Raw genomic sequence first — 11,884 nt, forward strand, 5'->3', positions numbered from 1 at the left:
TCGCGAGAGCAAACACTGGCTCGCGAGTTTCTCGTGTCTCCCACCACCTCCCGTTTGTGAGACCGAGCCGCCATCTTATCGCGCCAAGGAGGAGAAGAGCAGCAGCAGGCAGATATGGCAGACTACAGCAACGTGGCTCCCCCGTCCTCAAACGCCGGTGGCGGCATGAACGACGCTTTTAAAGACGCTCTGCAACGAGCGCGACAGGTGAGAAGACGACTACGGAATCACTCGGGCTAAAAATATCCCGCAGGCCGGGAACGAATTGCGAGTTTTCGGCGCTTTCTGTCGTTGTGCTCTGAAGGTAGCTGAGCTAAGCTAACGTTGCGTTACTCTGAAAACGAAAACAGACGGGAAAACACAACAGATCGCAGCGTAGAGTGGTTAAAAAATAAGATAATAATTGTATAAGTTAAATGCAAACTGGTATTTTTGTGTTGTAGCAAAATTAACCGATTTGCTAAAGTGAAACCTGAAGCTCCCCTTTGTTGGACTTCCGGCTAGGACAGTAGGCCGCAGGCAGCACGCCTCTCCTCTCCAAACGCACCTTAAGAGACGCGAACAACAAAATACATGATCTCGGGAGCTCACGTGTTCTCTTGTTGCTTCATTTTTTGCTTTCAGATCGCAGCAAAGATTGGCGGGGACGGAGTTGCGGCACCCCCGACAAACGAGTTCGGCTACGGGGGCCAGAAAAGGCCCCTGGAGGACGCTGGTGGGTATTTTCCCATGCCTAACCTGAATATCGGTCAGTGGCTCAAATCGATCTCAATGCAAGTCTTTCTAGTTAATGCCTGCCTTTGTGTTTCATTTTTTAGCAGCTGCTGAAATGCATTTTATTCTGTTTTAACGTCCATAACCCAGCATTAAATCTGTTTTTTTTAATCGTTTTTTCCTCTCAGTGTGAATTTTCACCTTTAGATCTAACACTGTACATTATTACTAACCAGTTAAAAGGCAGCAGTGTGTTGCACATGGCATGTGTTTAGGGTGATGGTTTTACCTTATCTTCTAATGTCTTGTAAATATTTTAATATGTGTCAAATCATTTTTTTTGATTGAGTGGACCAGACTGGAAGCAAATATTGGTTAAGGCGTGAGTGGGTGTAATTAGTTTTACTAGCCTATAAACAGGTTAAGTGGGTGTTTTTTGGTGGTTAATGTGGTCCAAAATGAAAGCATGACAGTTTCCAGTTTGATTGGTTCACACATGTACTGATTATAAAGTCTGGAAATGATTGGGGGGAAAAAATCATGGTTTTCATTACATTATAATGCTTAATCTGGGTTTATTTACTTTCTCTGGGTTTGGAAACTTAACATAAAATAAAAAACAAACAAACTGTACTTCACAAAGAAATAAGACCAGTTAACACACACAGTTATTAACTCTAACTTCCTCAGCATTCAAGTTGTTGGGGTATGCGCCGACCTGACGTGTAGTTGTTGTATGTAGAAGGTTGGGGCGTAGGGTTAAAATGGAGTTCCAATAATTACGTTGTAGCTCTGGCACGGAAGTATGATTTATGTGCAACTGAAAGCACCTTCAGGACACTTGGATCTAATGCTGCTTTGTATTTGCCTCAGATCTTGGCGCTGGGAGTGACACTCCTGAGTTTAGCGCGTTCCACTAGCGAAGGCTGAAAAACAGGATTTGTTTTGTTCCTCAGCAAGGCAGAGCTATTAACGCATTACTAGCAGTGCAGCACAGTTCTTGTTCTACTTTTGTTTTGGGTTTTTCTTCCTCACTTAAAAAGTGAGTTGCAGCATGTTCCTGTATAGACGCTGGTCACTGATCTCAGCATGTCTTATTTAGCGAGTCGCAAATCCACAATGATGATTTACAGATTACGACTTTTACAGCTTTTCTGTTGCTTATGTTCTCTACCCTCATCTCAGATTGTTAAATCGGGGTTAGTGGGACTTCTCGGGGTTTCTGAGTTGGAAAACCAATTTGGGGGGTGTTCTCCTGAAAAATCTGACATCCAGCTTGAACAGAGTACCTGAGAGGTATAATCGGGTTATAGGCACTGATCAAGTCAGAACTGGGGTTAACAAACCTTTGAGAGCTGAACAAATACAGGGACTTTAATGGTGATTTATTTCTAATTTGGAGCCAATGAATTGACTTCAATACTGAGTTAATAAGTGCAAGGACTCTGGCTGCTTGAATAATCTGGCAGATAGAGCATTACAGTGTAGATCTGTGTTGCAGAGTATTGTTGAATTATGTTAAACAAAACTGAGGATTTAGCATCAGCGTTGAGTAGGACTAAACATCTGCAGATAGGATATCAAGCCAAGTATGCATGCAGTAAGCTGGCAGATGAGCGTCTAATCCAGCTGTCTGAACTGTTTAAATTCCACGTAGTGTTGACAAATGAGTTTTAGATGTGTAAAATCAGTTTGTTTTTTCTTTGATTGGGGGGAGCTAATAATGTGATGTGTCATGGGAATAACGAGAGGTACTTACACTGGCTATGTCATTTTTTTCACAGACCAACCAGAGACAAAGAAAGTGGCTACAAATGATGGTAAGTGAACTGAAGGTGCAGTTGTATTTACTACTTAAAAAAAGGCAAGAATGTGAAATTTGGTTCTTCAAAATTGTATTTTATTTTATTAAGTCTTCTTTTGGCTAATTGGTCGTCTTCTTGCAGCCTTTTCAGGTATTGGAGGAATGGCTGGTCCCCCAAGGTAAACGGGCATTATCAATTTAAACATGTTCACATACTGTGCTTGGCTTCATTGTATTATAAAGTTTATGTTGATTAATCTCCTGTTATCCTAAGGTCAACATCAGAAGAATTCAAGGTCCCAGATGGCATGGTTGGCTTCAGTAAGTGTTTGTTTAAAAAAAACCCAAAAAACCATAAGCATAACTTCTGTGCTCTTAGAATTTGATATTTATACTTTTTTTTGTCATTGCCTGTTCTAGTTATTGGAAGAGGAGGTGAACAAATATCACGTCTCCAGCAGGAGTCTGGGTGCAAAATACAGATTGCTCCTGGTAGGTTTGGATTTGCTGCCAGTGCTGAGAAGTCGGAGCATACCAACTGTTTTTGGAGGGTTTTGTGTTTAGTGTCTTCTCTCTTGTAGACAGCGGAGGGATGCCAGATCGGTCGGTGACATTAACAGGATTACCAGAATCAATCCAGTAAGTGTCACCCCTGTTTCATATGCAGAATTCCTGTGGAAGTTAGTGTGGGCAGCAATGTATTTTTGACCAAAGTCCAAAAGTTGCTATTATAATTTTTGCTGTAATTGAGCAGCCCTACTATCATTACTAAACAAAATGGTAATTTTTTTCTCCCTTAAGGACGGCAAAGAGGCTACTAACAGAAATCGTTGAGAAGGGGCGTCCGGCCCCAGCGTTCCACCACAACGACGGCCCAGGAATGACTGTTCAGGAGATTATGGTACCTGCTTCTAAAGCCGGCCTTGTCATTGGCAAGGGAGGAGAAACCATCAAAAGCCTTCAGGTGAGCTTCAAGTCAAAGTGAGACAAAAAATATAGAGATAATTAGATGTGATTGCTACTGACTCACCTTTTGTTTTATTTTCTCATTTGCAGGAACGAGCTGGAGTGAAAATGGTCATGATCCAAGATGGGCCCCAAAACACAGGTGCAGACAAACCACTACGCATTTCAGGAGAACCTTTTAAAGTTCAGGTGAGACTTCAGCTGGCATTACAGCTGGGATTTTGATGTCATAAAACTTTTTTTTTTTTAATTCCAAGTCTTCCACACTGAGACTGTACTGTAATAATATGTACTTTGTCTCCCCAGCAAGCCAAAGAGATGGTGATGGAGCTGATTAGAGATCAGGGCTTCAGGGAGCAGAGGGGCGAGTACGGTTCAAGGATTGGAGGAGACAGCTTAGATGTCAGTACTTGTCATTTGTTTAATTCATCACGTTGTTGACCAGGGTTTTTGGATCGTGTTAATTTTGCTTTTCTGCCCTCTTATTGTTCAGGTTCCTGTTCCACGTTTTGCAGTAGGAATTGTTATCGGGAGAAATGGAGAAATGATCAAGAAAATTCAGAATGACACAGGTGTCAGGATTCAGTTCAAACCAGGTGAGCATCTAACATGACATTCATGAAGTAAATCAAGCAGTTTAAAATGGTCTGTGATGAAAACTCATGCACCACGCTGACAAGCTGATGTATAACCCCAACCCTATGATCTGAGACCTGAACACATGCACAGTGCATCGCTGGTTAGAGGCATAATTAGAGGAAATACTAGAAAAGTATACATTTGTTTAATGTGACAGCAGTAATAGAAATCAAAGCTGAAATTGTGCTTCAGTTGTCTCAAATCGCCCTCCTTCCTCTCTCCAGATGATGGCACCACACCAGACAGGATAGCGCAGATCATGGGTCCCCCTGACCAGGCTCAGCACGCGGCAGAAATCATTTCCGACCTGTTGCGGAGCGTCCAGGCTGGAGGACCTCCAGGGCATGGAGGTGGCAGGGGACGCGGTCGCGGTCAGGGCAACTGGAACATGGGCCCCCCTGGTGGCCTCCAAGAGTTTACCTTTACAGTCCCGACCATGAAGACTGGTCTGATCATTGGGAAAGGTAAGTCGCTCCTCAACAGCAGTGGGGCTCGAGCTCAGTTATTAAAACAAACTTTAGGAGTGCAGTGCACTCTTAGTAATCACCTTATGGAGTAAATAATGGTTTAAAATGTGTATGGTCTGTGATGAAAACTCATGCACCACGCTGACAAGCTGATGGATAAACCCCAACCCTATAATCTGAGACCTGAACACAAAATAGAGAGTGACACGGTGAAGGTAGAGAGATCAGAGACGAAAGGGTCAACCAAAACGGTTAAAATATTTTTCTCCCTGTAGTTGGGCCTTCGTTAAAACTCTGACCATGTTTCTCTTCCAGGTGGTGAGACAATCAAGGGCATCAGCCAGCAGTCAGGAGCCAGAATCGAGCTCCAGAGGAATCCTCCGCCCAACGCTGACCCCAACATTAAGATGTTTACAGTCAGAGGGTCTCCTCAGCAGATCGACTACGCCCGGCAACTAGTGGAGGAGAAAATTGGGGTGAGTTAACTGTTTTTACAATTAGCCTCCATGTGAAGACTCCGGTATTTATTTATTTTTTATTTACCCCTCTTATACTGACCGCACCATTTCTCTGTTCAGGGACCTGTCACTCCCATGGGTGGCCCACATGGCCCTCCTGGCCCACATGGAGGACCAGGTCCACATGGTCCTCCAGGACCACCCGGACCCCCTGGTGCTCCCATGGGTCCATACAATCCTGGACCATACAATCAGGGCCCACCCGGACCACAGTAAGTACAGTTGCCTCCTCTTTGATAGTAAGAATATCTGAACATGGCTGACTGAGAGATGATGGTTACTTATTTTCTTCCTTCAGTGGTCCTCCTGCTCCATATCAGCCTCAGGGATGGGGCAACGGCTACCCACACTGGCAGCAGGGCCAGCCTGATCCAAGTGAGTATTTGCTAATGGGGGCATTTGATGTGAAAAGCCCTTTGGCATATTTTAATATTTGAAATCATACTCAGAGGTTAGAAAGTATATCTGTTAGTCATAAAATACAGCGACCCAACAGAAACAAAATGAAAAACAATGGAACAAACAGGATAAATGTTTGAAAGCGCTAAAGGGTGAAGTTTCAGGGCCAAGGAGCTCGGTGCTTTGTTTTTTAACTATGAATTTGCACTCTGGGGAGAAGCAGTGCCCCCTGTAGGCACAAAAAGTAATTACAGAAGTAAATGCTCTTTAAGTATATTTATTGACACTTGTTTTTTTTTCTTGAAAATATTTGCTTTCAAAATATTATAGCATTTGAGTTTTATGTGCTAAGACACAAGTATTGATTACATCAGCAGATTTGACGATACATGGTGTCTTATTACAGTTGGCTAGCATTAGCCTTTGCACGTCTTCAGTAAGGCACAACATTGCTGCTGCCAGAATGAGTCCTGGCTGTTGTGTGGTTACCAGCTTGTTTCTTGCGTGCAGATAAAGCAGCAGCGGATGCCAACGCAGCAGCGTGGGCAGCGTACTATGCTCAGTACGGCCAGCAGCCGCAGGCTCCCATGACCCCGACCAGCGGAGCGCCCGGCACCAGTCAAGCCAACGGCCAAGGTAACCGGAGTGTTTTTTTCACTTAAAGCAAAGCAGAGGAGCAGAAGAAACAGAAAGTGTTCAGACAAGCTCAGTGTAGTTCAGTAGACTTACCCGATAGTGTGCTGTGCTCATGTCTCATTTGTGTTACTAACAAACACAAGTTGGTTTGGTTTCAACTTTTAAATGACTTTGCTTTTTCAGAGCAGCTTTTTAACATTTTTTTTAAATACCCCAGGAACAGGGTAGTTTTCCTCCACCACCCCTAGGCTGACAGCCCAACCCAGGCAGGTGGAGGACAAACTGCTGAGAATGATTGACTAATTACAAGTACCGTTTTCTTTAACAGGTGACCCACAGGCTGCAGGTCAGAGTGGACAGGCAGATTACACCAAGGCCTGGGAGGAATATTACAAGAAAATGGGTATATGAACGTAGTTTCAGTGTACACCTCTTAACACAAGACAGTCTAAACAGCCCTCGGCCATTCAGTCAGCTTCTTTTTCAGGTCTGGGTATTTGTGAGCATTACTAACCTGCCGTGGAGCGTTTTCAAGTGTGCCTCCACTTTGTTTGACTTTTGATGGCTGTGCTGTTTAGACTGCGACACTTTGACTATCTGCAGGACTGCTGTGGACACAGATCCACCTTTATCAGCTCAGAGTAGATTATTTTCTAGACTAAGTCAGGGCTTTATCCACACTGATGGCACAGTCTTCCATGTGCTATGAATGTTTTACTGTTATTGAGTGTGTGTGTTTTGTGGAGTTAAATGATGAGTGTTTGACTTGTGGGGTTGTGCATATAAGCAATGTAGGGTCATTGTTTATGTTTTGTGGTTCAATTTGATGCTTGAATGCTCTAACGTGTTTCTTCCTTTTCACTCTGCAGGTCAACAGAGTCAGCAACCTCAGGACTACACGAAAGCCTGGGAGGAGTATTATAAGAAACAAGGTGAGTGCTCGAGCAGGGTTTTGTGCTAAAACGCGCCGCAGATATGTCTGAAACCCTACGCTGTAACTCTCACTGCCACCCGACATGCACATCTGTAGAACAATGTGACTGGTTTGTTTCCTCTCCATTTCCACCTTCTGTTTCTTCAGCTGGATGAGTTATAAATGTTTACTTGCACATGCTGCATCATAGACTTTACATTCATTCAACGCGAGTATGAACTAAGCTTTAAGACCAAGATCAGCATGCTTTAGTGTATATAGTATAGTAGTATAAGAAACTAAAGCCTGGTGTAATAACCCTTTATTGTGGTTTTGGATGCTAGCATGGAGGAAAACAAGCGTACTACTCCTCACACAGCAGACACATGGGTGAGATAGGTTAGGCTTTTGTCTAGTTACATAACATCTCATCGCTACTCCAGCTCTAAGTATGAGTGTGTTTGATGTTAAAGGGTGGTTGCCTCCACAAGCAGCCCTCTTGCTAGTAGAGTTGCTGTTCTCGCAGCCGCCCAATAGAAAGGAAGAAGGTTTCTGACCCGCCACCAAGAGACCTCAGTGGCGGGTTCGTTCCCCTTCTTATAAATCTAATCTGACAAGATTGGAAGCATTTATTGTGGCCTGAATTTTTTTTGTTCTACTTTTACAATTTATTTAATAGTAGCTGAATGTATGTTGGGAAAGCTGTGTTATGTCTAATGGTTGTTAATATCCTTTGTCCTGCTCTTGTCTGGCTGGTCTGCTTTTTATACTTCTACTTCTTTACTTTTATATTATTATTCTTCTCCTTCTTCTCCTTATTATTATTATTATTATTATTATTATTATTATTATTATTATTATTATTATTATTATTATTATTATTCCGTATATTTGTTATTCTCTCACTGATTTAATTTCCAAAACTGGTTAAAAAAAAAAAAAAAAAAAGTAAACAGAAATGCAGAGGAGGAATCCATGCTAGTGAACAGGGCATTCACAGCCAAACAAGTAGATATCTTTCGGCAGGGTGTTGACTTGACACATATGAGGTCGATTTAATGTTCAAATCCCACATGAACTGACCACATAACCATTAAATGCAAAGTGCCACGCTCAGTGACACGTACAAGTTAATTTGATTCCTGTGGAATGTGAATAATGACTTCAAACATGTTAAACTGGCCTGATTTTTTTTTTTTTTAATTTATATTAAAGACTCATTTGCATGTTTTTTAAATAAAATGATTTTCTTGAGTGTCTAGCAAATGAGTCACCAGGAGCCTCCCTAGTTGAATAGCTGCCTTGTTGGCTTGTGTAACTAACCCAGAGAAGCATATTTGGCTTTCTGTTCCTTATATTTTAGTTCTATAAAAAGCATTCATGAATTTTATCATGGTGTCTCTTAGGTGCAGTGAGAAAACTTCAGACTTGACCTTGAGCTTCTTGGCTGTACAAACTTATTTTTTTCTCTATTATTTTTATCCCCTGCAGGTCAAGCGGCCCCTCAGGCCACAGCGGCAGCGGCTGCCTCTCAACCTGGAGGCCAGCCGGACTACAGCGCGGCCTGGGCGGAGTACTACCGGCAGCAGGCCGCTTACTACGGCACGGCCAACCCACAGCCGATGGGCGCGGCGCCACAAGCTCCCCAGGTACACCCGCCCCGATAATAATGCGCTGTCCACATTCACGTACACTCAGTCGTTTTGCACCGTAACCCGCTTCACTCCTCAGGTTTTCACAGGGCTCCGGTGACCGCAGCAGCCTCACACACTTAACCAAAACCACCTTCCTTCCTACACAGGCTTTTTAGCTTTTTATTTTGGGAAGCTGAGTCCACTGTTTCTGCTGTTAACATGCAATGTATCTTCTATGTATTTCTTCTGCACAGGGCCAGTAATGTGAAGTGGACATAAAGTAAATGCTACATTGTCGAAACAAAATCCTTTGTTAAATGTTTGGATGCAGACGCCTTGATGAAGATCTTAAATTTCCTTGGTTTGAAAGTGTTTCACATAGATGGCAGATTACCCGGCGAACACGTCCTCTTTGATTTTTCTTTTTTTTTTCCTTTTTGTTATTCTTTTTTTCTTGTAAATGCTTTGTTTTTAGTGAGGTAATTATACATATGGTCATTCCAGCCCTGTATCTACATTAAATGTGGTTAGAAGTCATGTTTATTAAACTGTAGACATTACCATGTAAAATCATCTCAGTTTTAAAAATTGCTCTTGCCTGTTGTGTTTTTTTGCAATAAAACAAACTGAAACCTCCTGTGTTGGTAAGTTGGGGTGGAGATGTATTTCTGTATGATTGTTTTTGTTTTACCGTGAGGCCGCTGAGCAGGGGGGGGATAGGTGGGGTGGGCGTTGTAGTTTGAACTGATTGTCCAAAACCAAATTGTGCTGTCCTGTCTCTCTCCAACTGTCTATAAGACTCGTAGTCACATTACTTGCGTGCAGTGATGCCGGGTGGTTCAGACTTGTTATTTATATATTTCATATTATTTCTGACTCTAGCAAGTAGAAAAAATGTTTGTCACGAGAAAGCTGACGGGTGTCTGTGTGTCGTGATCTCATGCATTACCTGCGTTGCTGTGGCACTCCTTCTCACTTTTTGCATTGGTTGCTGATATTGTTGAGGTGTAGTTTGCACTGTATATATATATATTTTTTTTATTTTTTGCTGCCTCCCTTGATAGTCACTTCCTCCTCCACAGGCAAGTTTAGAAAAGCGGTAAGCCAAGTATCCTTCTCAACATGCGGTTCTAAGAAATGTTGCATATTTTTAGTGTTATATATCCATCTACCTTTTGTGCTGTTCTTTTTCCAGGACAGTGAGGTAAAATTGTTTTGAAAAGGAGAGAGGGAGAGAAAAAAAATGCATTGAAACATTTGTCTTGCCCAATTGTGAACTCACATGTTTACACTTGTCTTTTTTTGAAAAGAATGTTTTTAAAAGTATAAAACGATGCAACAAAAAGTGGTAGATGTTGTAGGGTCTGGGGGTGGCTAAGCAGTCGGCATCCATCAGTTGAGCCCTCCTGTAATGTAAGTACAAAAAAACCTGTGATTTGACTTTGAGAAAGAACGCTTTATAAACTGCCAACGATGTAGTATTTTTTATTTTTTCTCAAATATTGCCCTTTCCCCTCCCCCCCTCCCTCCTTTGTCTTTGGGTAAGTATGAAATGTTCTCAGGAGAGGCTTAGCGCTTCAGAATGTGATGATTCTTGTACCACATGTTTCTGAGACTCTTTACTCAGTCTCCTGTAGATTGTTTGTGTAGGTAGTTGGATTTCTGAACTGAGGTCTGTTACACTGCTGGTAGGAACTGTTTAAGGATGTCCATGTTGGGGGTTTTTTTTGCGTTCTGAATATTTGCCAACTTGCCATTGTGTAGTTGATGTCTTTTTAAAAACAAAATGCCATTCATTGCAATATATTTGCTTAGAAATCTCCTGCATAACTCCAGCGTAGCATGCTTAGGTTTCTGCTGATAATCTCTCTCTAATATGTCCTTTATAATAAGCATGTGGAATGCTAGTAGTGGAAGTGCTGCTGATTAGCTCAGTATTGATGATGATTTTTTTTATGAATGAGCACTGCTGTGAAAGGCTGTTAATGTTAAAGTCCAAACGATCTCTTTGACTGCATTGTTCACTGACGGCAAAGAGTGCAATATATACATACATATATATATATCTGATCTTTGCAGTGTCATCCCAGACCTTGCACCTTAGGTTCTGCTGCAATAACACAGGTAAGCGAAACCTAAGGAAAACCAGTGTTTTTGTCCAGTGACATACATGCAAACAAATGCTTACCTGTGTCATTAAACAAAAAGAAAATGTCCAGGAAATTCACAGCCCATTTTTTTTCCATGAATGAACTGCATGATGTGAAGTTTTGACAAGTGAAAAGGTTGTTGCATAGGAGGTAATGTCGAATCTGCTTAATATGATAATAGCCTCTATATTTGCACCCTGGTAAGTCTGAAAGTGACTGTATGTCGATGCTTTAGATTGACACTGGTGTAAAACTGCATGCTAAACTGCTAGGTCAAAGAAACAAAACGGTTCAATACATGATTTTTAATATTTTTTTTCCTGTCGTGGTGTGAATCTGCCCTCAAGTGCAGTGCAAATCTGCTATTGAAACGCCTTCACTTCTCGCTCACAGTGTTGGAGGATGCTGCAGGCTTAGGTCGTAGAATCAGGCCCGTGTCGTAGTTTGTCCCCCCCCCTACACACAAAAGGAGGAATCCTTTGAGTCTATCCTGCTGCTGAACGTAGACCGTTCAAGAGCTCCAGTGATAAGGTAAAAAACCCAAAAAAACAGCAACCCAATGAAATTTAAATTCTTTGCTTGCAAAAAGTGTTGGTTAGATTTGTTTTTGCTGCCCGGTTTGAATTGTCTCTTTTTAACCATGATGCCATAGTTTGTTTAGAGTTGTCTGAAAGTTGTTTTTAATCGCTGTGAATGCCTTCATGAGTAACTTTCAGCAGACAGGAATGTGCTTTAGAAAGTTGGATGAGGACAGGAACTTTGGGGTTTATCAGTTTAAAACACTTCTGTAGTAAAAATAAGGTCACTCACTGTTTGTTCGGGGCTGTGTACACGTGAGACACTCAGTGTTTCAACACAGAGTTCGAGGGGTGTAGAAGACTAAACAAGGAGCATGCCTTAGAGGTAATCAAGGTTTCATGTGCTATGTATAATCTATTGGTTTGTTTCTTGAATTTAACTGTTTTTGGTTTTGAAATGTTGCCATGTTCATTAAAGTTGTAACAAATAAACTGGACCATTGTTGTGGAGTCTTATTTCAAAGAA

The 11,884-nt window shown here is 41.9% G+C and overlaps 1 protein-coding gene across 6 annotated transcripts; it reads left to right on the forward strand.

Annotated features, from left to right (window-relative positions):
- Positions 1–43: 43 nt before the first annotated feature.
- On the forward strand, positions 44–11,855 carry fubp1 (far upstream element (FUSE) binding protein 1). Of its 6 annotated transcripts, none has more exons than XR_014797545.1 (20): positions 44–207; positions 625–748; positions 2,499–2,534; positions 2,661–2,697; positions 2,793–2,839; positions 2,939–3,010; positions 3,100–3,157; positions 3,320–3,482; positions 3,575–3,673; positions 3,791–3,886; positions 3,978–4,080; positions 4,348–4,587; positions 4,906–5,066; positions 5,169–5,320; positions 5,407–5,483; positions 6,018–6,143; positions 6,472–6,546; positions 7,013–7,075; positions 8,548–10,814; positions 11,234–11,855. XR_014797545.1 is itself a non-coding variant. In XM_084911864.1 (20 exons), exons 1-20 carry the CDS (start codon positions 115–117, stop codon positions 8,951–8,953), a joined length of 1,989 nt encoding a protein of 662 aa, XP_084767990.1. In that variant the 5' UTR covers positions 44–114; the 3' UTR covers positions 8,954–11,855. The 6 variants fall into 6 exon arrangements, 5 of the variants coding, with proteins under 5 accessions (XP_084767990.1, XP_084767989.1, XP_084767993.1 ...); XM_084911864.1 differs by having other exon boundaries at positions 8,548–8,705; positions 8,945–11,855; XM_084911863.1 differs by having other exon boundaries at positions 8,548–11,855.
- Positions 11,856–11,884: the final 29 nt, after the last annotated feature.

The sequence above is a fragment of the Perissodus microlepis genome, chromosome 18, assembly GCF_051167445.1.
Source record: "Perissodus microlepis isolate ML-2025 ecotype Zambia chromosome 18, ASM5116744v1, whole genome shotgun sequence".
Classification (NCBI taxonomy): domain Eukaryota; kingdom Metazoa; phylum Chordata; class Actinopteri; order Cichliformes; family Cichlidae; genus Perissodus; species Perissodus microlepis.

Excerpts from the sequence above, each read along its gene's own strand:
- fubp1 (XM_084911863.1), top strand. The coding sequence starts at position 115 with ATGGCAGACTACAGCAACGTGGCTCCCCCGTCCTCAAACGCCGGTGGC. Across the intron at positions 4,081-4,347 it reads CAGGATTCAGTTCAAACCAG|ATGATGGCACCACACCAGAC; the intron begins GTGAGCATCTAA and ends TCCTCTCTCCAG. Across the intron at positions 4,588-4,905 it reads TGGTCTGATCATTGGGAAAG|GTGGTGAGACAATCAAGGGC; the intron begins GTAAGTCGCTCC and ends TTTCTCTTCCAG.